Raw genomic sequence first — 27500 nt, 5'->3', positions numbered from 1 at the left:
CTCCCCTTGGGGCGCCACTGAGGGCTGCCCCCTTGCACGGGTGAGGCATAAATGCAATTTCGTTGTGTGCAGTGTGCAGTGTTCACTTGTGTGCTGTGGAGTGCTGTGTCACAATGACAATGGGAGTTGGTGTTTCCCAATGGGCTTTCACTTTCACGCTTTCATATATTCTCAGCCAGGACACAAGTCTTGTCACACTGAAGTATGTAGACTGCATAGTATTGTGAGACCACTCAGCATTGCCTATTCTTTCCATTGGTCATCTGTTCTCTGCCTTTTTCTTCTCTTGCAAACGTTGATAAGTGAATGGCAAGCTGGATTTTATATATAGGCAGATGAAATCTAGGTATTTCCTGAGCCAGGACACTAAATCAGTGTTTCCCAACCAGGGGTACGTGTACCACCAGGGGTACGCGAGCACACTGCAGGGGGTACTTGGAAAAATGTTATTATTATAACAAATGTATGGAGCAGTCACATCAGGACAGATAAAGCGATATAGAACATGAATTAGGGGGTACTCATAGCACAGCTAATAGGCTTAGGGGGTACGCAAGACAAAAAAGGTTGGGAAACACTGCACTACACAATAAATATTGCAGCTATGGAGTGGAGTTGAATTACACCCTATTCTGGTTATTCTCAAAGTGTTGAATTAACACAGTAACTAACACTGCAACTAACACTGTACTACTACCATGTAATACCGCTTAAATGCTGGTGCAAGATTACATAAAGACGAAAAGATGGAAGGATGGAGGGGGGGAGGGGCGGATGGCTGGAATGGAAGGGGATCTTTCAGCCCCAGCTGGCAATTGGCACAGAGTGGCAGAATCTGATGGCCCTTGCCCGCTTGGACAAGCAATAACCCCATGCCACAGGGCAAAAGGGGGTGGGGGGTGGGGGTTGTTTTGGCAGGGGAGATGCTATCTAGGAACACATGTGGTGGTAGTGTGTGTGTGTGTGTGTGTGTGTGTGTGTGTGTGTGTGTGTGTGTGTGTGTGTGTGTGTGTGTGTGTGTGTGTGTGTGTGTGTGTGTGTGTGTGTGTCTGTGCATGCGTGTGTCTGTGCATGCGTGTGTCTGTGCATGCGTGTGTATACAGTATGTGTTCTAGATAATGCTACTCACTGATGAAGTTGGTCTGTCCAGTGTAGATGGTGTACTGCAGCTCGTAGGAGGTGACGCTGAACTCGTCCTCTGATGTCCAGTGCACAGTGATGGTGTCGTGGGAGGCCGTGCACAGCTCGTCTCGTATGCACGGCGGGTTGGGAGCTACGAACAAAGCCAAGCCAACACACATTACATTAGTCAGTAGAAAAGCTGGAATTTTGAGTGATTTTTCATTTTTTCATTTCTTTCATTTCACTTAGCTGACGCTTTCATTTGTTCAAAGCGACTTACAACTATTATTTTTCAGGGTATTGGTTACAGTCCCTGGAGCAATGTGGGGTTAGGTGCCTTGCTCAAGGGCACTTCAGCCATGGATAGAGGTGTAGGGAGAGGATATTACCAATTACATATTACCTTACGTCAGATTACTGTGAATGACACTGCACATGTCGAGCACAGCTCGTCCTGTATGTGCGAAAGTTTAGGAGCTGCAAATGACCTGCAGAGACTTAAAAAAAATGGCTAGTGGCTTGCACTCAAGCTCACACACGCACGTACACACGCACACACAAACGCAAACACACACGCACGCACACACATGCACACAGACACACAGACACAAACCTCTCCACATGGCCCACTCACAGCAAGCTATTAGTTTGAGGAGCAAATAGCTAGCGGAGAAAAGGTTGGGTCTGGCTTTCCTAAAGTAATTACCTAATTACCTGCTCTTACTTCAGGCGCCGTTTTAGCTGTCAGATTTATGTGCCCTGAATTGCTCAACGCACAGCTCACAGAAATACACACACGTACACCCCCCCCCCCACACACACACACCTGTGAAGTAGAAATTAACACCCGTACACCCCCTCCCCCCACCACACACACACCAGTGAAGTAGAAATTAACACCCGCACACCCCTCCCCCCCCCCCCCCCCACACACACACACCTGTGAAGTAGAAATAACTATTAACTTCCCCAACACACTTGCAGACAGACAAACTCACACAAACACCCGCACAAAAGCACAAACGTACACACACATGCACACACGCACGCGCACACACACACACACACACACACACACACACACACACACACACACACACACACACACACACACACACACACACACACACACACACACACACACACACACACACACACACACACACACACACACACACACATATTACCTGTTAGGTAGTCGAGTCCCTCGAGTATCTTCTTCTCTCGTGAGAAGTCCAGGGCGAAGTTGTCGAAGGCCTCGTTGAGGTTGACGTCCGGGATCAGCACCTGGGACGAGGCGGTAGCCATGGCAACCCTAGGGTAATGCAGGAGAGGAAGGAGGGGTTGATTGACAGCCACAGGAACAAAGTAACTAGTGAGTGCAATGCAATGGTTCACCCTCTGTCAACCGTCAACTGCTTGAACTTTTGGTCGGTTTGATGTTAGTGTGTTAGACAGAGAAACAAAGACGAGTGGCAGGTAAAAGCCCCAGGACTCATCTCCACCATTTCTGCACGAGCTGTCCACCAGGTTTAGGGGTGTGTTTCAGGGCTTGACATTAACTTTTTTGCTTGTCGGCCACTGTGGCTAGTGGTTTTTCAGAGTCACTAGTCATCCAGCTATGCTACTAGCCACAAATTAGATTTTTTTTGGTTTGTTTGTTTGTTTATTATGACACTGTACATCTAACTTCAGAAGATGAGGTGCTAAAACAAGATGATGAGCGCACGCTTTCTACATGGAGTAACTGAGCTTCTTCTCAAACTTACAAACAATTGATACACAAGGGGCAAAGTGCAAAATATAGGCTATTCTGATATGTCATACCATAGAATAAGCTATACCTGCCAAATTGGCTAGTGACACTGACATTGCAACCAGCCACAGCCAAGTTTTACCAGCATTTGGCCGGTTGGCTAGTGCCAGTGTCAAGCCCTGGTGTGTTTATAGGATTTTTTTGACCGTTCTTCCAAAAGCGCATTGGTGAGGTCACACACTGATGTTTTTCTCGAGAAGGCCTGGGTCCCAGCAGCCCCCGTCAAGAGAAAGGGCAGTGAGGGCAATGGCAAAGACGTACTAAACCATCCCGTTTCTCACACCTCGTTATGCAGGAGAGGACATCAGAGAGAGAAGCAGAGCGCAGAGTATAGTGCCAAAGCCCTCCTAAATCACTCTGTCTTCCCCAGCCTTGCATCTTGTTATGGGACCATGGATGGGGGATATCAGAGAGAGAGAGAGAGAGAGAGAGAGAGAGAGAGAGAGAGAGAGAGAGAGAGAGAGAGAGAGAGAGAGAGAGAGAGAGAGAGAGAGAGAGACAGAGACAGAGGTAATGCAGGAGAGGAAGGAGGGGTTGATTGACAGCCACAGGAACAAAGTAACTAGTGAGTGCAATGCAATGGTTCACCCTCTGTCAACCGTCAACTGCTTGAACTTTTGGTCGGTTTGATGTTAGTGTGTTAGACAGAGAAACAAAGACGAGTGGCAGGTAAAAGCCCCAGGACTCATCTCCACCATTTCTGCACGAGCTGTACAGCAGGCTTGTACAAAATTCCGAATGGAAAGAATTTCAATTCAAAGTAATGCCATAATACGGACACTAGGTGGTGGTGTTCTATGTACTTTCAATGGGTGGTGTAGATTAAATTCAAAGAAATTCAAGGTAATGGCACCACCTAGTGTTCGTATTATGGCATTATTTTGAATTGAAATTCTTTCCATTCGGAATTTCGTACAAGCCTGGTCCACAGGTTTAGGGGTGTGTTTATAGAATTTTTTTGACCGTTCTTCCAAAAGCGTATTGGTGAGGTCACACACTGATGTTTTTCTCGAGAAGGCCTGGGTCCCAGCAGCCCCCGTCAAGAGAAAGGGCAGTGAGGGCAATGGCAAAGACGTACTAAACCATCCCGTTTCTCACACCTCGTTATGCAGGAGAGGACATCAGAGAGAGAAGCAGAGCGCAGAGTATAGTGCCAAAGCCCTCCTAAATCACTCTGTCTTCCCCAGCCTTGCATCTTGTTATGGGACCATGGATGGGGGATATCAGAGAGAGAGAGAGAGAGAGAGAGAGCGAGAGAGCGAGAGAGAAAGAAAGCACGAGAGAGAGGAGAGAGACAGACAGAGAGAGAGAGAGAGAGAGAGAGAGAGAGAGAGGCAAAGGGCAGAGAGTGCAAAGCCAAGGCTTTCCATAACCACCCTCTCTCACCTCGTTATGGGAGCATGCAGATGGGGAAGAGTTAGGACACAGAGGGCAGTGAGTGCTATGCCAAAGTCTCCTTTGAAACCCTATGTACCCCTCTGTCTCTGCCATATACAGGACTTCATTATTGGGGCATGGAGGGGGCATCCGAGAGAGAAATGAAGAGGGCAGAGAGTGCCAAGGCAACTAAGTCCACAGACCCCAAACCCCCTCCATTCTTCGCCTCAGCCTCGCACATCTTTATAGGGGTGGGTGGGGGCATAAGAGAGACCCGAAAGGCCAGTAACACCAGAGAAAAGGAGAGAGCAGACAGTGCAATACCAGGGGCGTTATATACCCAAAAAAGAACACCCCCTACCCCATCTACCCTCTTCCCTGCTTCACAGCTCATTACAGGGAGGGGGCATCAGAATGATTCCCAACCCCTCCAACCCCTCCACCCCTCTTCCCAACCCCTCCACCCCTCTTCCCAACCCCTCCATCCCTCTTCCCAACCCCTCACACCCGTACATCCCTCCTCCCCATTCCCATGCACCTCATTATGGTCCGTTATGTGCTAGCTGGCATGGAGTTAAATGCCTGAACCGCTCCGTTGTCTCTGAAGACAAGGGCGCGCATTGTTTCCGAAAAGTGCTCTGCGAGACACAATGCTCCAATGTTAATAACAACAATATCCTGCCTGGCCTGCCAGAGACAAATGCGGACTTGTGCAGCTGTATTGTGGTCTGCTGGGTATGCCAGGAAGCAGCACGTGTGAAATGGTTGTGCAATTGTGGGTTGTGTGTGTGTGTCCGTGTGAGTGTGTGTGTGTGTGTGTCCGTGTGAGTGTGTGTGTGTGTGTGTGTGTGTGTGTGTGTGCGTGTGTCTGTGAATGCTGCTTTTGTCTGGACGTGTCAGGGGTGGGTGGAGGTCGCTGGAGGCCTAGTGGGGAGACAGCAGAGAGAGAGAGAGAGAGAGAGAGAGAGAGAGAGAGAGAGAGAGAGAGAGAGAGAGAGAGAGAGAGAGACTCAGCACAGGGGCCAATGAGTGCAGGAGAGGAAAAAACAGAAACACAGAGGAGAGGAGAGGAGGATAAGAAAAGAGGAGGCCAGAAGAAGAGGAGAAGAGAGGGAGAGCAGAGGACAGATCTGTGGAGTTGAGAGGAAAGAATAGGGGGAGGGGTTCTGTGTGAGGATTTGTGTGTGTGTGTGTGTGTGTGTGAGAGAGAGAGAGAGAGAAATAGAGACAGACAGAGACAGAGAGAGAGAGAGAGAGAGAGAGAGAGAGAGAGAGAGAGAGAGAGAGAGAGAGAGAGAGAGAGAGAGAGAGAGAGAGAGAGAGAGAGAGAGAGAAAGAGACAGTGTTCATGGCGGTCTGTAAGGAGGCGCGCATGGTCATTTTCCTACAGGTTGTTGTCTGCCTGTGTGTGTGTGTGTGTGTGTGTGTGTGTGTGTGTGTGTGTGTGTGTGTGTGTGTGTGTGTGTGTGTGTGTGTGTGTGTGTGTGTGTGTGTGTGTGTGTGTGAGAGAGAGAGCTAACCTCTCGGCCACGTTCCTGGCGGTCTGCAGGAAGCGTGCATGGTCGTTCTCCTTCAGGCTGTTCTCGGCCTGTGTGATCAGGGCACTGGAGCGCTCCAGACACTGGCGGCAGTTAGCTATCTGCTGGGCTAGCTTACGTAGCTTCATCACCTATGGACAAATAAACACACAGATACACAATACATTACGTCTCACAATTATCCAAAAAGACAAACAGTTATTGAGGTACAGTATCGGTCACTGGCGGCAGGTAGGTATCTGCTGGGCCAGTTTACAGAGCTTACAGAGCTTCATCACTAAGTTCAGGTCAATTAAGTTTATTTGATATTGGCAGACACACATCATGTAGTAGGCTATACAAACCCAGAAGAATAGCATCATAGCATTTTAGCCTTGGCTAATTTCCAATGCCGGTCCATCGAAGGGCTTTTAAAATAAAATAGGCACACAATACATTACATCACACATTTATCCAAAAATATTTGAGGTTCTTATTGAGGTAAAAAGACCGCTACTATGGTACACTGTATTAGTCAGAGGCCCAGGAGCAAATGTAGCCCTTTCATGCAGATGGAATGAAATTGCCAGCGATCCTACTGACAGTTTGATTAACAACATTGACTACTTACAACATAACATTTACTATTTGACATTTCTGAGAGTCCTAAGTACCACATTAAGACATGGTCACTGCCATTTTGGGACAAAACAGCGGCTCTGCTTGAAAGGGTTTGAGTTAAGTGCCTTGTTGATGGTGAATTCAGCCATGGATGGAGGTGTAGGGAGAGGCAAGGGTGGAATTCCAAACGGCAACACTCTGACTCAACAAGCAACTCCCTAACCGTTAGACTACAGCTGCACACGCACACACAGCTGCACACACACCCATGTGCGTACGCACATGCACATACACACAGATATGCATGCGCGCGCACACGCACACACACACACACACACACACACACACACACACACACACACACACACACACACACACACACACACACACACACACACACACAGAGAGAGAGAGAGAGAGAGAGAGAGAGAGAGAGAGAGAGAGAGAGAGAGAGAGAGAGAGAGAGAGAGAGAGAGAGAGAGAGAGAGAGAGAGAGAGAGAGAGAGAGACATTTAGGCCACAGGAGTTACGAGCAGCAGCACAAGTCTCTGCACATACTGTTAATCATCAGTCCATTAGCTCCAGCTAAGTAAGGTGTGGGAACAATTTTTCCTTCACACACTGGAACAAACAATTACGGCAAAAGCCGCCCATAAGCCCTTAAACCCATACTTACACCATTTACTTATTTATGGCTCGAAGGAAAGTTCACAGACAGGCACAGACACACAAACAAACAGAAGCCGAGGACTGAGAAAGGGGTGTACACAAGTTGAAAACAGGAAAGGCACTGACACAAACGCATGCGCACGCACGCGAGCGCTCACGCACACGCACGCACGCACGCACACACACACACAAAAACACGCGCACACACACAGGCGCATACAGGCACACAATAATAACTCACACACACACTTTCTAATTCCACAGAGTCAGCATTTCTGGTGTTTGTGTGTGCTGTACACACAGAGGCCAGTTTTATCTCCAAACTTTGACCAGCTCAGCAAAAAAGCACTGTATCAGTTGGCCCCATGTCCTCAGCCTTACTGCCGTCAGTGTCACGGCCTCTGGACCAGACCTCATCCGACCCGCCCGGTGACACTTGCCAAACAAATCAACACAAAAACACTTATCTCTGACGAAAACAAGACGAAACAAAACAAACAATAAACTGCGATGCAGTGTTTGTAAAACTAACAACGCTCTACTGACAGTGAGTCAGACAAGACAGACAGCTGACGGTGACTGCAGCCTCACCCCATCTGACCTTCTCGTCACTCCGTGGCCCGGCTTTTGGCATGTGCTGCACGTCCGCCAGCAGGGCCGCTGGCAGCTTTGGCTGAGCCCCGGAGGACAAAGTCATTTGAAAGGCCCACACACCGCTCTGTACATACAATGTAATGAGGACCCGATTCTGGGACACCTCTCTCTCCCGCAGCCTGGGGCATCACTTTGACCTCAACTTCACCTCGTGGATTAGATATCTACTGCACGTCACGTCTGCAAACATAGTCAGAGGCAGACAGGCGGGCGATGCTACACTACAGCCAGGGGCTTGACCTTGAGCACCTGTCCACCACCCCAACTGCTGATAAATACTAGCTGTGGCTGGTTATAATTTCAGTGTCCCTACTAGCCACTGGATATGAGAAAAAGGCAGTTGAGGGTCCTGGAAAGGGAGACATAGCTCTACGCCTTTGACTACCAAATGATTCAAAGTTATTATGACTCTCTAATTGTAGCCTACTGCAGCCCACTCTCCCACGCCTGGTTGCAGGCACCATGCCTGATATCTTTCAGCACTCTAGTGTTCCACACCCTCTACCCTAAACTGTGGCCTGGTTGTGGAACAGCAAGTTTTTATTTGGCAGACAGTCAGCTGATGGTCCCCAGCAAACCAAACACCCATCCCGCTGGGGAAGGCAACAAATATTTGGCTACTTTTGAGAGTGAGAGAGACTGAAGGACTATGGTTCCAGGGGTTGGAAGCACAAAATACTTCTACGCCTGACCAAAATGACCAAAATGTTTCAATGTTATTACACAACCATCTAAATGCAGCCTATTCTCCCATGCCTGGTTGCAGGCACGATGCCTGACATCTTTCAGCACTGTGGTGGTCCACACCCTCCACCCGCTACCCTACACTGAGGCCTGGTTGTGGCACAGCATGTATGGTCTTGGCAGATACAGTAGTCAGTTGATGGCCACTGACAACCCTATAATGCATGGGTTATCCATACCTAATCCATACAATTGGATACATTTCAGAGCGAGAAAGACAGACGGTTGATCCAGGGGCTGGAAGCAATACATTATTCTATGTCTGCAAATGTCTATTCTATGTCCAAAATGTCTCAATGGTACAGCCTATTCTCCCACACTTGGTTTCTTGCGATCTGTCACCACTGTGGTGTTCCACACACTACTCTCAGCCCTAAGAACTGCAGCCTTCTTGTGGCGGTGCCTTGTCTTGGCAGATAGTCAGTGGATGGTCAGGGACAACCCTATGACCCATAGGCACCAGAGAATGGGCTACTTTTCTGAGTGAGAGAGAGACAGAAGGCAGAGAGTTCAAGGAATTCAGCAGTAAATAATTCTATGGCTGATGAAATGAAATGTCCAAAATGCTATTATAACTATATTATTGTAAAAGTTATACCGGTATTATGCCTATGTTTTTTTAAAGCTTTTTTTTGTCTTTTACCACTTTATTTGACAGGACAGTTTGAGAGGTGGACAGGAAACGAATGCGGAGAGAGACGGAGAGGGGTCGGCAAATGACCCGGGGCTGGAATCGAACCTGGGTCGGCCGAATGGCAGACGAGTGCCCTACCGGTTGGCCAGGGCAGGGCCTATATTATACCTATCTAAATGTAGACTATTCTCCCACGCCTGGTTTGAGACACTCAGGGTGCCTGAGAACTTTCAGCACTGTGGTGTCACCACACCCGCTACCCTCACACCACAGCAGGGGCGAAGCTACACCACAGCAGGGCATTTGCCCCTGGGCCCAGGGCCTGCCCGTATTGATGGTGGGGGCCCTATTTTATGCCCTGTGCAGGCCATGTGGGGGACCCTATCAGTGTTTGCCACAGGTGCCCTGTGTGCAATTGTTCCGCCACTGCACCACAGCCTGCCTGTGGCACAGCAAGTCCCATGGCTGCCGAACTCTTGTAGAAACACAGACAGTTGATGCCTCCTCAGACCCAACCAACAAACAAACCAACAACCAAACTGCTGTGCTACAGTAACAACAACTAACAATGCAGTATTGATGGAGATAAGCAGACAAACAGAGACACAGGCAAGCCCAGCAGGCCGGCAGAAAAAGTGGCAATGGAGCCAACCTAACCCACCCCTTCAGTCTGGCTGTGGCACTGTATGCAGGCACTTTTGGGCAGAGAGAGGCAGAGGATGGTCCCCTTGCCCCTATAAGCCTGGTTGTGGTACAACACCTCCCGTACAGCAGTTGGCAAACTTGTAAACAACAGAGACAGTTTAGTTGATGATCCCTTGCAGAATAAAATATGCAGCTTTAAATCAACTCTTACAGTGTACTCTGGGACCACATTCACTCTAGAAGATGTTAAATCCACTTCTTAACCCCTTAAGATGCGGCTTTATAAATTTGTTGTTACCAGTATGGTAATGACCAAGTCGTGGTGCATTACTAAAGGGCCTGTGTTGTGTCATAGTATTGTAGTGCTATGGTAGGTACATTTCAATGACTATTACAGCGTGCCACTGGAGGTACGGCGCGCATTAAGGGGCTACGGGTTGAAATAACACAGCACTTTTTACTGTGTACTGGACAGTTGAATTGACACCGAATGTATGTCTTTTGACCTCACACGTCAGCTACATCTCATACAGACAGGCAGGGCTGAGTTTGGGTAAACAGTTGAGAAGGTAAATTGAGAACATCCATTGTCAAGGTGGAGGACAAAGGCTGGTTCAGGTTTTCAATTGAGAGATCAGCACACTTGAAATCCTTTCTTGTTTTTGAGTTCCATGCCAGAACTACGTTTTTGACCACCATGGTCTTCTTCTGATCTTTCTACATTAAAACTAATGAGAAATTGAAGCCGTATGCTGCGGATTTTACTTTTGCTACTATTAAACAGAAAACAGGAGACAGGAGCGAAGGAAAAGCACGGCGGCTCTCCTCCACTTTTGTTGTCCTCAGCATCACAGGGCTTCTCCAGCCCCTGAGGCAAGGCAGAGTGTTGCGTGACCGGACCCAACCCAGCCCAGCCCAGCTCAGCTCAGCGCAACAGCACTCAGCACTTTCCCCCTTATTTTTTATGGTTTATTTTTGTCCCAGGGCCACGAATGGAAGAGAACCTCTTTTTTATTGTATTGTTTTTTATTGTTTATACTCTTGTTGCTTATCTTATCCGTTTACCCTCAGTGCAATTTCCACCGCAGATGGAGCGAATAAAAACAAACGGCACATCTCCTTTTTTTTGGTTTGTGAGTCTGTGGGAAGATGTTTGAGTCATTGTTTTTTGTGTCTGTGTTTGTTTGGGGGTGAACAAGTGTGCGTGTGTGTGTGTGTGTGTGTGTGTGTGTGTGTGTGTGTGTGTGTGTGTGTGTGTGTGTGTGTGTGTGTGTGTGTGTGTGTGTATGAATTTGTATGTGTGTGTGTGTGTGTGTGTGTGTGTGTGTGTGTGTATGTGTGTGTGTATTTATGTGCGTGCGTGTGTGCGTGTAAGTCTGGCTGTCTGGCTGTCTGTCTGTCTGGGTTTGTGTTGACGCTAGGAGGGGAAAAGAGCAATTCTTCACGAATGCAGAATTTGAGGAAGGAATGATATTATGTTGACTCAGTAGAGGCAGACCACATGAGCAACATGCACAGGTACACACAGACACACACACACACACAGACACACACACAGACACAGACACAGACACAGACACACACACACACACACACACACACACACACACACACACACACACACACACACACACACACACACACACACACAGAAAAGAAAAACAAAAACAAATGCCATCATCAACCCATGAAATGCAGAAGAGGACAGCACGCACGGAATGTCCAAAATTGCCACACGGCAGACTGTGTGTGTGTGTGTGTGTGTGTGTGTGTGTGTGTGTGTGTGTGTGTGTGTGTGTGTGTGTGTGTGTGTGTGTGTGTGTGTGTGTGCAATCGTGTGCGTGTTTCACTCCCCCTTCCTCTGACTGTCCATCACGAATGTCCATCTGTGGCATACTGTACTCTAAGCCTAGGAAAATGCCCCCGCTTTTATTTTGGAAAGAGCATCAAGAGTGATGAATCACCCATCTGTCATTCTGCATACTGATCCACTGTTCTCCTTCAAAAAACTCATCTAAGGACATAATCTGCTGACAATGCCTATGCTGCATCTCCAGCTCACCCAGGCCTGTGAAATGCATTTTTCCCTTGTTAATGTTTATTTGATGTGGACATAGTAAATATACTGGGCAGGCCAGATGCATGATTTAAGTGTTTTTTAAGCACAAGAGCTGAATCACAACCCTGGTGCACGCATACACCGAAACACTAACTGCTTTTCTCCAAATCCAACAAGCTCCCCTATGCCCATAATCTGCTGACAAATGTTTCTGCCATATTTACACTTCATATATTTAGTGTAGCGACTGCATTGAGTTTTTTTTTATTCACAAGTGGGGCAGCCATGGCCTAGTGATTGGACTTGAGATCAGAGGGGTTGTAGGTTCGAACCCCACCCTTCCACTACCTATCTCGCTGCATGGCTGTGGTACCCTTAAGCAAGGCACCTAACCCCAGACTGCTTCATGGACTGTTACCAATACCCTGTCCTTCAAACAACGATAAGTCGCTTTGGATAAAAGCGTCAGCTTAGTGTAATGTAATGCAACACTGGTGCATTCTGAAACACTGCACTGGGGCAGCCGTGGCCTAGTGGTTAGAGAGTTGGTCTTTCAATCTAGGGGTTGCAGGTTCAAATCCCCCCTCACCTCTCCCTACATCTCCATCCATGGCTGAAGTGCCCTTGAGCAAGGCACCTAACCCCACACTGCTCCAGGGACTGTAACCAATACCCTGAAAAATAATAACTGTAACTCGCTTTGAATAAATGAAAGCACCAGCTTAGTGTAATGTAATGTAATGCTCCTCTCCAAGTCAAACCCACCCCTTCTCTACGTACCGGCAGGCATATCATCTGCTGACAATGGCTATGTCTCAAATCACGCACTTGTGTCAGTGCACTGGCAATCAGTGCACAGTGCAAGGTCTTTAGTGCATAGTGTCGTGGAAAAATTTGAGCACTATGCACTGTGCCCTCGCTGGAAGTGGTGGCTGAGTATGGCATTAGCTCGGCAAAATATCAGTTGGCTAGTTTACAATGCACAGCGTCTGGTGCTTGTATTTCCATTTCCTTCACCCCAAAGGACAACAATCACACATACAATACTTCGGTTGGCATGAAAAGGTTGGTGCCCCATCAACATTACTTACAGAATTAGGAGACTATTGACCAAAATCTTCTACTGAACTGAATGCCACATTTCCTCTATGTCATTGTCAACATGGCCACCGTTTAGTGTGTGCAGTGTCCATCATTCAAGCACTGCATTTTCCCGCCATTGTTAGGGGATCATCCTGGCACTTTCAGTGCACTGGCTCAACTGAAATTTTCAGCGTTAGCGCCCTAGGCACTGAAACACAGTGCCCGAAGTGCACAAGTGCGTGATTTGAGACATGGCCAATGTCTCTGTGCTGGCTTTCCGCTTCCTATCAGGGAATAGACTCAACTCTGGAATAGAGACAGACAGCAAAGCTCCGTGAAGCTGTTCCCAGCCTTCACATACACTAACAGCAACCAGTTATCTCTTTCACTGACGCTGCACAAATGGACTGGGCCCAAACTTGGATGTCTCACTGTAAGTGTTGCCTGGCTGTCAGAAATGCTGTGGTTGTGCTGGAGACATAATGTGGTTTGAAACCAATGACATGAAAAAATGGTTCTATGTTGTGTGAGGCAACACTCTAGAACGGTAATCTCCGGGCAACTATCAAATCAAGGAATGCACACGACAGCATCGGCAGCAGCAGCGGCATTGAACAGGGAGGCACGCACAGCTTGTTAGGGAGATTGAGGATGTACTTGAGACACTTCATTGATCCTTAAGGAATTTAAGGTGCCCAGTAGCATATCGTCCCAGTCAGAAACCCTTTATCTCCACTTTTATTCATTATAAAATATAAATCATATAAAACTATTGGTTAGTCTCCATGAGATACATGATTTAATAACCATTTTTAATATTGAAATGTATTTACTTATAAATTAGTGATTTATCTATGAATAAGTAAAAAAACTGAAAAATGAAAAGTGGAGATTTACTGTAGAGTTTCTGCCCGACAGGGACGATATGTACACATTGCACAAATCAACATTTCCCATATATTGCAATATAAACAGTACACATCTACCTTCACATGTATAGATTCTTTTCACTGTTGAGGTAGGGAAGAACGAATGCATCTAGAAGGTCCAGCCATCACTGATCAATCAAATGCTGACTTTGCCCCAATGCATATCGTTGACAAAAAAGTCACGTTACAATTTCTCAAGAACAGACAGTTTCTTTTCTCATTTTGCATTCACAAAAGGTAGAATATTGGGTTTGAGATGAAGTGCCAACCCTATATGGAGGATATGCTGTGACTGCCATACCAACAAGCCTGAGGTCCTGGCATCGCGATCAAAGCACAGTACATTTAGTTCTCTGGAGACCACCATTCACTATACTCTTCCCTGCAGGCCTGAAACACTTTTATTTATGTTCTTATTATATGGAACGCTGACACATAGGGGTGATTCGAACATTAACATTTAAGTACCTATCTGGCTTGTGGTCGAGTTTGGACATAAAAATAAAGAAGTGTCTGTCAGAGAAAAGTGTCTGGTCAGGCTGTGTTACTTGGGGTCTCTTGGACGCTGCTCAGGGGGCAGCAAACGAAAAAAAAAAAAAACGTTCCCAAAAGGGCCTCGAAAATAGTCGAAAATGCTGACTCACAACTCAAGGCTGCACACTTTCGCTCCAATTGTGATTGTGTATGACGTGGCAGTTTACTGTACAATAAGACCTTGAGGATTAGCACAGGCAGGGCATGTGGGGTGAGGGTGGAGGAAGGCGATGGAAAATAGAAACTTAAACAGTAACTTCAGAAATAAAGTGTAGGCTTTCTTATGTGAGCTATGCAGACTGGAGCTACAGTGGGCCCATTCACTTAACCAAGTCACATAACATTCCATAAGCAGGCATTTGGTTCCATTTAAAAACTTTCCTCCAGACGGTCTTGCATGGAAGGAACAGAGAACATCGCTCTTACAGCTGATTTCATAGTTTAAAAGAACGTTAGACATTGAAGGCAGAACGAAGGAAGCTTCTACGTACACATTTCACACATTCATTTGATTTTCGACATGACTTCATGCCTTTCTGGTTCTGACCACAGAATTTCCTGTCTCTTGCAGACACAGACGTTGTCCCTTTTTTGGTCTTTGATCTACCTTTTGATCTCCAGCCTGTGCTGAATATTTCAACTCGACCTCCATCTCAGTTACTGTAGACCTGAGAACACTTCTGCCAAAGAGGGCCATGGTCTGTTTGCAAAAACCCAGTGTCAATCCCTCCATTCTCCTATACATCTCTCTCACCAAAATGGCCACGTCTTTTTGTGCGCAAGTGTCCCGTGCTAAAAAGAGACTTAACATCAAACACTTGACAAAACTCTCATCCCAAGAGAGGAGAGGAGGGGTGAGGAGAGGCAGAGGTGCCGCCTCTGTCGTGCAACAAAGCGTTCTTTAAAATTCAGTGCCAGTGACACCAAATGTCAGCCATCCGTTCCCATTAGAGCGCAGGGAGACAGGCGGTGACAGGCTGCCGAGGAGTGGCCGGGAGACAGGTGCTGACGAGTGACAGAGGGAGAGAACGAGGGAGAGAACTAGGGAGAGAATGAATGAGAGAGGGAAGGAGGTAGAGAGTGAGGGAGCGAACAAGTGAGAGCGAGGGATAGAGTGAATGTGTGTCTGACGGCCAGCGCTGGCTGCCATATTTGCATGAGCTAAATACACACACATGCCTGGTTCTCACACATACATACATATACACACAGGCATACACACACACATACGTATCCGTGTACGTGCGCGCACGCACACATACACACCCCATATCTGACATGCTGCACCTGGCATTCATCTCACCTGCCTAGCAGTCTACGATGTGTCTGAGAATAGAGGCCTCTGCTGAAAATACTACATCCTTCAATGGCTGGAAATAATACTAAGTCATTTACACATGACCGATGTGTCGCTATAAACTCAGACACATCACTTAGATGATCCCTGTGAGGCACATCCAATTCACACCTGATATTAAAAGCAGCAACATACGTGCAAACCTCAAATCAAATCAGCAACAATTTCTCGAACCAAAGTCAACAGACGGGACTTCGCCTGCAAACTTCACCTTCCAACAAATTGACTCTCACGGTGGTGTATAGAGTCACACGTGCCGTATGCAACTAAAAAGGATAAAGAAAGGATCAAAAGGTTAAAAAAGGATGTAGCCCTTTAAAAGGATGTCTATCATCTGTCAAGGGCACCTGTCAGATGTTCATTGTCCACTTGTGAAGAGGGAGGCGGTCAGCCTACTGGGCCTATACTCATGAACGGCCATCCGGGTACTTTGCTCTTAAATTTGCGTTACGCCCCTTTATGGGTGAAAACAAACCGAATGTCTCATTGACTTACATGCTACATCGGCTAGCCTAAATGAACACATTCCATGCTTCAGCCACGGCTGTTTGGCTATATTATTTGAACAGCCGGCAACACAACACGTTTTCGTCATGTTGCGCGTGAACAATGCTAGTCTACAGGTCCGTATCTTTCGTTTATTAAACCCCAACATCACCAATTGACTTGCATGGGTTGTTTTCCCCCACAAATGGGCGTAATGGACATGGAAAACGTCACGCCGTTCATGAGTATACCTTGGAATGACCAGCACAGTGACCTAGAGTCACATGCACATGACTCAAAAGAATAAAAAAGGAATAACAGGATAAACAGTATAAAAGTTCCCTTTTCTACCATTTGAGGAGTACCGTATTAGATCAGGGGCGCTTTTCTCAAAACTATAGTTGCTAACTATGTTAGCTACTTTGTTGTTTGCAATGCAATTTCCCATTGTCAACTATTGTCTGTCAACTGCCCCCTGTCAGGGCCAGTACCCATGGGTCCAGCTGAAGTGGTCGGAAGGGAAACGAACTGTACCTTAGACTCTTTGATCTTGACGGCGATGACCTGCTTGCGCTGCCTGATGATCTCCACCAGCTCGTCGCACTCCTCCACCAGCTTGGCTTCATGCATCGCCGTGTTCACCTGCGGAGAGGAGCACAAGGACAACAGGGCCAAGGTTAAGGCATGGAAACACACTCCAGAAGTAGCCTGTAAATGTATGGTAGCAGCAGTGGCGGAACTATTGCACACGGGGCCCCAGGGCAAAACACTTATAGGGCCCTCAAATACGGCCTGCTAAGGACATAATAGGGCCCCCACTACCAATACAGTAGGGCCCTGGGCCCAAGGGCAAATGCCCTGCTAGCCCCTATAGCTCCACCCCTGGGTAGCAGCCATATGCAACATGTACTGTATGTATTGTGTAATATGTAATATGATTACTGTATTATCATTATTGCATTAAAATCACACTTCTACAAATGAAGAGTTTAGATGCAAAACCTCCTAAGTGCCTTTTCATTTTTATTTAATACAAAGCTATCAAAATTGCATATTTTTTTTATTTTATTTATGTAATATAACAATTTATATGAATTATCAACTACATGAATGTAAACCAAACCAACAACGGGGTTCTCTAAAAATATAGAAGTGCAGGTCTTCAGAAATGGATTTAGGGGGTTTTGCATCTGAACTCTTCAAATTCTCCAATTCTCTCTAGGGACAACGCCCCCAACCCCCCAACAACATAGACTCACATCTGGCCTATCATGCCCTGAATTGTTTGGTAAACTAGCCACACCCATTGAGGGGGGGGGGCTTACTTGTGTTCTGGCCCAGGGGCCTATGGAATCATAATCTGTACCTGATAGTAGTCCTCAATGTCCCTCCCTGTGATCAATACCGCCCATGCAACAGAAATGTAGGCTATCTATCATGTACGTGTGTGTGTGTAGGATGATCCCGAGGGAGTGTGATTAGAGGATCTTTGATATGTCTGTCCTTCACATCTTACTACACTGCTTTAGACTGAACAACATTACACTACAGCACCCACAGACACCAATCCTCTCATCACATTTCATTACACTACTATATGACACTATACTGCACTGGACTGCACCACACTACACTACACTACACTACACTACACTACACAACACTTCATTACACACATACACCAATCCCCTCATCATATTTCATTACACTACTATGACAACACGGCACCAGACTGCACTACACTACACACTACACTATAAAACAGTACACTACACTCTAGCACACACATACTGTACACTAAATCCCCCTTGCACACTACACTACACTGCACTGCATTGCACACTACACTACACCTATACAACACCACTGTATATGCAAAGGGAGCACGACTAGAGGATCACATTTCATTACCCAACTAATACACGACACTACACAACACTGAACTACACACTACAGTGCACAGCACTACACCACAATGCACTACACTACACAACACAACACTACACTGCACTACACACTACACTGCACTACACTACACTACACATCACTACACTACACTGCACTACACACTACACTGCACTACACTACACTACACATCACTACACTACTCCCAGACACCAAGCCCCCTCTGATGTGGAGAATGAAAACGATCCACCCATTTAGAGAGAGAGGGGAAAAACCTCCTCAGTCATCCCTCCCAGAGCCATCTAATAACAGAGTTGCGCAAACCAGGGACCAGGAAGTCGGTTGGTGATGTGATTCGCGTAGATTAAAATGCGTCTTAACAGTAAACTTCTGTTCGTTGGAAACTAACACAGAACCATCACATACCAAACAAAGATTAAGTACAAACAAATTACATTACCTTTACCACATTTTCTGTGTTCTACGGCCACCTCATAGAACTAAGTAACTTCTAATAGAACTAAAGTCAATGGGGATTTCCATGTTAACGCTCCGTGAGGCTCCATGAGAGCCGCCATTGCTGTGGAAAGATTGGTCCATAGAGGTCTATGGGAATGACGTAACTCTCTTATTAGAAGGCTCTGATTCCTCCTATCCAGTACAACCCCCCTCCCTCCCAGTCCCCATTCCAATGTGAACTAAATTACACAGGGTTACGATCCCCTATCACAGACGCGAGGCTTGCCCCCATTCACCCTCCCTATCACACTACACTACACTACACTACACTGGGGTTTCCACAAAGCTCATTACACCAATTAAAACCCACTTAAGAAGCATTAATCACGCACACATACACACACACACACACACACACACACACACACACACACACACACACACACACACACACGCGCTTGCACACGCACACGCACACAGGCACGCACGCAACATCACACACACATTCCTTATCTTATTCTCACACAAATATGTGCAAATACATTCACGCACGCACGCATGCACACACGCACGCACACACACCCACACACACACACAAACCCACTTAAAACAGAGCACATTCATTCTACTCCACTGCTTCCTCTATCACTAGAAATGGGTGTTGTGGGTTAACAAGATGGTGGATTGCAAGACTTGAGTCTCGTGCCTCCCGTGGGAACCTCATGTTCCATCACTATGGAGGGGCTTGGGGACATTCTGCAGCCCGCCCTGGGTGCCTCCCTGACAGGGGAGAGGACGATGGATGGTCCCCTCTCCCTGGATGGCCAGTGACTGATGCCCCATCTTAGACCCTGCTGACACTGAGCGGGGCCACTCCTCCCTCTTCCAGTCAACCACCCCACCCTCCATCCATCCATCTAGCTGTGACGAATGAGGTCCCGTCTTTCTATCTCTATCTATATCTTTATCTCCCATGCTCTGTCTCTCCCTCTTTCTTTCTTTTTCTGCCCATATCCCTCTCTCATTATTTACCATTTTGTGTCTGTCCTTCTCCTGCGTTTCTCTTCTTTAACCGATCTCTCTCCGACTCCGACTGTGGCATTACTGCTCCACTGCAGCCACACATTGACACTTGGCATCTTACAGTATCTCTCCCCCGGCCCTCTCTCTCTCTCTCTCTCTCTCTCTCTCTCTCTCTCTCTCTCTCTCTCTCTCTCTCTCTCCTTTCTCTTTTCTCTCTATTGCCTCCTCTCTCTCTCTCTCTCTCTCTCTCTCTCTCTCTCTCCCTCTCTCTCTCTCTCTCTCCCTCTCTTGCCCCCCCCCTCTCTCTGGGATATACCCACTTGTCACCCGTATCTCTTGAGCGCGGGCGGTTCTCAGCTGAGATGAGATGTCAAGTGGACACTACTACTCCTCCCGAGGTCTGTGGCATTACTGCTCCACTGCAGCCACACACTGACACTTGGCATCTTATCTCTCCCCTCCCCTGCCCTCTATCCACTTACAGTAGCCACTCTCCTCTCCTCCCTCTTTCTCCCTCTCTTTACAGTATCTCTCTTCTTCATTGTCACTCTCTTCTCCTCTCCCTCTTTCTCAAATCCTACACTTGGCATCTTATCTCTCCCCCTGCCCTCTCTCCACTTTCAGTAGCCGCTCTCCTCTCCTCCCTCTTTCTCTTTATCCGTTTCCCTCTCTCATGTTCTTTATTTCCCTTCCACATTCTCACTCTCTTCTCTTCTCCCTCTTTCTCAAACCCTACACTTGACATCTTATCTCTCCCCCTGCCCTCTATCCACTTACAGTAGCCACTCTTCTCCCTCTCCCAACGTCCCCTCTTCCTCTTTAACCTTTTCCCTCTTTCTCCCTCTCTTTATCTCCCTTCTTCATTCTCACTCTCTTCCTCTCCCTCTTTCTCAATCCCTTCATTCCTGCACTTGGCATCTTATCTCTCCCCCTGCCCTTCCACTTACAGTAGCCACTCTCCTCTCCTCCCTCAACTTCCCCCTCTTTTTTTATCTTTCTTTCTCTTTCTCCCTCACTTCCTCTCCCTCTTTCTCAAACCCTTCATTCCTGACACATGGCATCTTATCTCTCCCCCTGCCCTTACACTTACAGTAGCCACTCTCCTCTCCTCTCCTCCCTCTCTCCTCAACTTCCCCCTCTCTTTCTCTCTCTCTCTCTCTTTCTTTCTCGCTCTCTTCCCTCTTCCTCAAACCCTTCATCCCTGCACTTGACATCTTATCTCACCCTCCCTCCCCGCACGCCTGTCCTACACCCCCCTTTTCTACATCGCCCCTTTCCCCCTCTTTTTTACCTCTCTCATTTTCTGTCATTCTCTTCCTCTCTCTCTTTCTCAAACCCCTCATTCCTGCACTTGGCATCTTATCTCTCCTCTCCTCCTCCCCTCGCGCCTGCCCTTCACCCCCTTTCTACATCCCCCTTTCCCCCCTCTTTTTTATCTCTCTTACTTACATGATTACCATGACTCTCCTCCCTCCCTCTTATTCGTTTCAACCAATCTTTCTCCTTTCTTCAACTCCCTTTCTCTCCCTAGCACCTTTTCCTCCCTCTCTATATCTCGCTTCCTCTTTCTCTCTCTTTTCCACTCCTTCTGTGTCAACCTTATTTCTCATACAGTACTCTCCCTCCAACTTTACCCTCTCCCTCTCCTGTTCTACCTCTCTCAACCCTTCATCCTCCCTCTCTCCAGCTCCTTTTCTCTCCCTCTCTTCATTTCTTCCTACCCCTCCCTTTCTCTCTCAACGCATTTTTCTCTTTACCTTCATCTCTCCTTTCTCACTCTTCCTCTCCTTCATCTCACTCGTCTTCCTCTCCCTGCCACTTCTTTTCTCCCCCTCTCTTTCTACCTTCCTCTATTCTTTCTCCTCTCCCTCTCTCTCCCAGACCCTTTGCTCCGGCTCTGTGCGTGTTAGCTTACCCTCTCCCCTGCCCAGTCACTCACTCACTCAACCCCCACATTTTTTTCTCCAACTTTTCATTCTTTCTCCCTCCACACCCCTTCCTTCCTGCACTTGGCATCTTCCATCTCCCCTCTATACAGTACTTCCTTCCTTTCTCTTGATCCCCATTCTCTCTCTCTCTCTCTCGTTCTATTCTCTCTCTCTCTTTCCCTCCCTCTCTCTCTCTCTCTCTCTCTCTCTCTCTCGTTCTATTTCTCTCTCTCTCTTTCCCTCCCTCTATGGCCCACTCTCCCTCCCTTTCTCTTGACCCTCTTTCCTCCCTTTCTGTACTTGTCATCTCTTCTTCATAACACTTCCCACCCCGCCTCCCCCTCCTCTTCTTTCCCTCTCTATCCACCTCTCCCCCTCTCTCTGCCTCTTCCCCTCCCTTGTCTCTTGACCCCCTCTCTTTCTTCCCCTTCCTGGTGCCAGCGGTCGTGTCTGTCCTATAGCTACTCGACTGCAGGGGCTGATCTCCGACTGCTGCTGCCAGCCGCCACAGACATTCATGCCACCACCTCTGGCCTGAGATAGGCGTCTGCAGGTATTGGGAGGGTCACTCTGTGTCTGATAGGGAGCGCGTTTGTCTGTGTGCTGTGCTGTGCTGTGCTGTGCTGTGCTGTGCTGTGCTGTGCTGTGCTGTGCTGTGCTGTGCTGTGCTGTGCTGTGCTGTGCTGTGCTGTGCTGTGCTGTGCTGTGCTGTGCTGTGCTGCGCTGCGCTGCGCTGTGCTATGCAGTAATGTGCAGTGCAGTACGGTGCAGTGCAGTGCAGTGCTGTGCTGTGCTGTGCTGTGCTGTGCTGTGCTGTGCTGTGCTGTGCTGTGCTGTGCTGTGTGTATGTGTGCAGATGTAGGTGCGTGATGTAAGACATATTGTATGTGTGAACATGCAGTATACTGTAATTGTGTATGTGGCCTGCGATGGGAGTCTCTTGGCATTGACGAGGAGTCTGATGGGAATTGGGTTCACCTCTTTTTGTGTGAGGCTTGCGGCAGATTTATCCCACTGACAGGTCAACAGCAGATGCAGAGGAGGAGGAAAGGAGGAGGAGGAGGAGGAGGAAGGTTGAGGATTTAGGAAGAGAGGAAGAGGAGGAGCACAGACTTACTTTGATGGGAGGTGGTGTGTGTGTGTGCGTGTGCGTGTGTGTGTGCGTGTGTGTGTGTGTGTGTGTGCGTGTGTGTGTGTGTGTGTGTGTGTGTGTGTGTGTGTGTGTGTGTGTGTGTGTGTGTGTGTGTGTGTGTGTGTGTGTGTGTGTGTGTGTGTGTGTGTGTGTGTAGGGAAGCCGACAGTGGGGGCAAAGGGGTCACTTGGGGGAGAGTGGAATTGGATCCTCGTTACATTGTATTGACTGGCTTTGGGGCCCTTTCAGAAGTCTTTGTCCCGGGCCCAGCCAAAGTTGTAAGCAGCACTCTGTGTGTGTGTGCGTGCAAATGTGTGAGTCTGAAGTAGTCCCTTCTCTCTGTGTGTGTGTGTGTGTGTGTGTGTGTGTGTGTGTGTGTGTGTGTGTGTGTGTGTGTGTGTGTGTGTGTGTGTGTGTGTGTGTGTGTGTGTGTGTGTGTGTGTGTGTGTGTGTGTGTGTGTGTGTGTGTGTGTGTGTGTGTGTGTGTGTGTGTGTGTGTGTGTGTTTGCCTGTATATGTGTGTATGTGTGTGTCTGCAGCGCGTATCCGTGTCTGCAAAGGGGAGGGATAAAAGTCAGCAGCGTGTTACGCAGGGGATATGTCAAGGCTATGCAGGGGATATGTCAAGACTTAAACTCTCCTGCCTCACAGTACGTAGCAGAACTGGAGAACAAAAACAGCATGTGGTGGTAGCCTGTGGTTGGCTACAATGCGTAGGTGTCAAACACCTGGTTCAGGAGTCAAAACCCCTGCCACAGTAACCTTCCATTATATTACAGTACATTACACTTAGCTGACGCGTTTTTTATCCAAAGCAATTCTCAGTTATTCACAGGGCATTGTTTACAGTTCCTGGAGCAATGTGGGGTGAGGTGCCTTTCCCATGGACACTTCAGACGTGGGTGGAGGTGTAGGGAGAGGTAAGGATGGGATTCGAACCTGCAACCCTCTGATCTTAAGACCACCTCCCTAACCATTGGGTCACGGCTGCTCAAACACAGGTGACTTAGTTCACTGAGTAACTGGTCTCCCTGCCTCGAGGACTCACTACAGGTGACTGAAAGCTGATTGGATCAAATTTGTTGCAGGTAGGGATGCAAATTATCGATTCATTCATTAATCATTAGTTGATAGCCTTATTGATCGACTTGCGATTAATTGATAAGCGGCGTTTCCCCCCGAGATCTCAATGTTTCTCAAAAAAACCCTGCTAAGTCTACAAATTTTAATTAAAAAGTGAGATAAAACCATACCATTTAAATTAATTCTATTTCAATTCTTTAATCCAAAGGTGATTTAAATATTCCCACTATTCACACCCCTCTTCACACACACATTTCACATGCCCATTTCACCTGGATCCCTTGTCAGTTGAATTGTCGATTCATTGTGATTAATGTTTTTTTAATCGAGTAATGCATTGATCGATTAAAGTCGATTAATCGATTAATCGTTTGCATCCCTAATTGCAGGGCTTTGTATTTTCTGAATGCAGGATAGACATCTCTGATATTATGTGCCTGTGACTGTCTACAAGGTGATCTGTTGAAAGAGAGCATTGGTATATGTGTTGCCACAGAGACAAGCCCTCCACCTCTCCTCCACACCTCAACATGTCTCAGAGTCACCCTCTCCTATTGCAAAGAGGATGGCATGTTACAGTTAAGGTTGGTTACATGTCTTTATTTGTCTTGTCATGCACATGTGACAGTGATGCTCTATGAATACACTGTTAACACCAGCTTCTCCTCCTTCTGTTAATACCTGCCCTCTTTTACTGTATGTACTTGTATACAAACACATTCACGTCGCATCATGCGACACACGCATGTACAGTACGTACGCATGTACAGTACGCACGCACACACGCACACAGGCTCACACGCATGCACGCACGCACGCACACACACACACACACACACACACACACACACACACACACACACACACACACACACACACACACACACACACACACACACACACACACACACACACACACACACACACACACACACACACACACACACACACACACAGGGAAGCCGACAGGGGGTGGGGGAATAGAGGGCAAAACGGCCAGTGTCCCGGCACAGGGAGCAATAGGCCCAGAATTGGGTTCTCATTACATTGTGTGTACAAGGTGGGGGCGCTTTCAGATGACTTTGTCTTGGGCCCGGCCAAAGCTGTCAGCGGCCCTGCACACACATACACACACACACGCACGCACGCACGCACGCACGCACGCACGCACGCACGCACGCACGCACGCACGCACGCACGCACGCACGCACGCACACACACACACACACACACACACACACACACATACACCCACTAGCAGTAAAGCAGCAGTAAAGCCGTCAACACGGTCCTGGCAATGGATGTGAGAGCCGGGCGTACCGGTACACTCGAGTGCATTCATCACACTGAGTTGTGACCTTGTTTACTCAGGCGGTGGAGTGATTACTGTACTATTGGGGCTGCACAAGAGAAAACACTCTGGCCGAGGGAGAGATGGATAAAATGAATAGGTACAAAATGTAAAGGGATATAAAATGAAGAGAAACCGGCAGAAATAAAGAAAAGATGAGAGACTTGAGTGCGTTTATCACTCTGAGCTGTGACCTTGTATATCCAGGCAGTGGAGTGATTACGTTACTGTTGGGCATTACCTTGGCCCAGTACAGTCCTGAAAAGTTTGCGGAGGGACAGAGAGGTAAAAGAGAGTAGAGGGGAAAAGAAGGAAAGGTAGAGAGAGAGAGAGAGAGAGAGAGAGAGAGAGAGAGAGAGAGAGAGAGAGAGAGAGAGAGAGAGACACAGAGAGACAGAGAGACAGAGAGACAGAGAGACAGAGAGAGAGAGAGAGAAGAATACACTTGGATAGACTGGAGAAGAGAGACTTAAGAAAATGTGAGGACTCCGAAATTGTGGAGGGGCAGAAGGGTGTAAAACGAAGGGAAAACACTCTGGAGGAAGGAGAGATGGAAAAGGGTATAAAATGAACAGAAACTGGTAGAAGTAAAGAAGTGGGGAGAGAGGGAGAGAAATACATGTTGGCAGAGAGAGAGAGAGATTAAGAGAGAGACTTCAAAAAAAATGCAAGGACACCAACATTGTGAGAGGGGCAGTGAGGTTTAGTAAAATGAAGAGGAACTTTGGCAGACAGAGGTGTAGGGAGGTAGAGAGAAAAGATACACTTGCTTGGAGAGACCACAGAGCAGAGAGAAACTTAGCAGCTAAGCAGCTAAGTGAACAGTTTGCTGAGGTGCAGAGGGATATAAAATGAAGAGAAATTCTGGCAGACGGAAAGGAGGAGAGAGAGAGCGACAGAGAGCAAGAGTGAGAGAGAGAGAGAAGAGAAAGAGAAATATATGTAACCACACAGGGACTTGCGAGGAAAATGCGAGGCCACCAAAAAGTAGCTTAGTGTCTGACTGAATATGTGTCTCCTCTCATTCGCTCGCTATGTGGTGTATGCAGACTCCAGGGCCCTTGCATTAAACATGAATGGCTGCGGGGTGTGAGAGTGTGTGTGTGTGACTATGTGTGAGAGAGTGTGAGAGTGTGTCTGTGTGTGCGTGAGAGACTGAATGTGTATGTGAGCGAGAGTGCAGATGTGCTGTGTGTGTGCTGTGTGTGTGTGAGTGTGTGTGTGTGCTCGCTTATTGTACAACTTAGGCACATGTGTGAGTGTGTGGGGCGCGTACGTGCGAGTATGAATGTCTGTGTACAAATTGTGCTTTCTGGCACTACTTCTACGAGTGCAGCTGCTGACCAGGGACGTGTCAAAATAAACTCGTCCTAGTTCAAAAAAAGTACGAGTAAAAACCCCAGCGGCAGCCGTGCGCTGTGTTAGTTCTGCGGTGAGACGACGAGGAGAGCAAGCACATTTTCTGTATTTTTTGAGAGGCGTCTTTGGGGGGAGAGAGAGAGATAGAGAGAGAGAGAGAGAGAGAGAGAGAGAGAGAGAGAGAGAGAGAGAGAGAGAGAGAGAGAGAGAGAGAGAGAGAGAGAGAGGGGAGACTAAAGGAGGGGAAGAAGAGAGAGAAAGAGGAGAGAGGAAGAGAGAGAAACAGACAGAGTGAGAGAGTGAGAGAGAGTGAGAGAGAGGAGAGAGAAGGGGAAAGAAAGAAAGCTGGTGGGTCTTTGAGATGTGTATTTCGAGAGACAGACAGACAAACGGAGAGAGAGAGAGAGAGAGAGAGCGCAACAGAGAAAGAAAGAGAGAGGAGGGAAAGGAGGGAAAGAGGAGAGAGAAAGAGGAGGTGAAGGAGAAGAGGGAAAAGAGAGAGAGAAGACGACAGACAGTGAAAGAGTCAGAGAGAGTGTGTGTGAGAGAAGAGAAGAGGAGAGAGCAAGAAATCTGGTGTTTTTGGGGGGATCATTTGAAGAGAGGGAGAGAGAGAGAGAGAGAGAGAGAGAGAGAGAGAGAGAGAGAGAGAGAGAGAGAGAGAGACGGGGGGGGGGGGAATTGTGGCAAAGAGGGAAAGAAAGAAAGAGAGAGGAAGAGGTGGTAAGGGAAAGGAGAAGGAAAGAGAGAGAGAAATATAAAGGAAGGGAGAGAGAGAGAACGAGAAAGAACGATAGAAGAGAAAAGGAGTGAACAGAGTACCGCTTCTTGGTTCTCCTGAGGGGATTAAAAGGAGTGGCAACAGCAGCAGGAGTATGAGCAGCAGCATGAGCAGCAGCAGTAGCAGTAGTGTCTGCCTGGATAGCTCATCCTCCACAATTAGAATAAGCCGACTGGATCGCTTTCACACACACACACACACACACACACACACACACACACACACACACACA

At 47.6% G+C, this 27500-nt stretch overlaps 1 protein-coding gene across 5 annotated transcripts in view; it reads right to left on the bottom strand.

The window, feature by feature from the left end:
* mid2 (midline 2) overlaps window positions 1–27500 on the bottom strand; it is a 254743-nt gene that overhangs the window by 31584 nt on the left and 195659 nt on the right. For all 5 annotated transcript variants that reach the window (XM_063190099.1, XM_063190100.1, XM_063190101.1 and 2 more), the window contains 4 exons: window positions 16782–16889; window positions 5836–5984; window positions 2310–2437; window positions 1130–1273 (listed from right to left, as the gene is read on the bottom strand). In XM_063190099.1, the coding sequence (XP_063046169.1) occupies window positions 1130–1273; window positions 2310–2437; window positions 5836–5984; window positions 16782–16889 (529 nt within the window). The remainder of the gene's footprint in view (window positions 1–1129; window positions 1274–2309; window positions 2438–5835; window positions 5985–16781; window positions 16890–27500) is intronic.

This window comes from Engraulis encrasicolus, chromosome 23 (assembly GCF_034702125.1).
Source record: "Engraulis encrasicolus isolate BLACKSEA-1 chromosome 23, IST_EnEncr_1.0, whole genome shotgun sequence".
Classification (NCBI taxonomy): domain Eukaryota; kingdom Metazoa; phylum Chordata; class Actinopteri; order Clupeiformes; family Engraulidae; genus Engraulis; species Engraulis encrasicolus.
The sequence above is the reverse complement of the archived record's forward strand: the minus strand, read 5'-3'. Positions and strand labels throughout refer to the sequence as shown.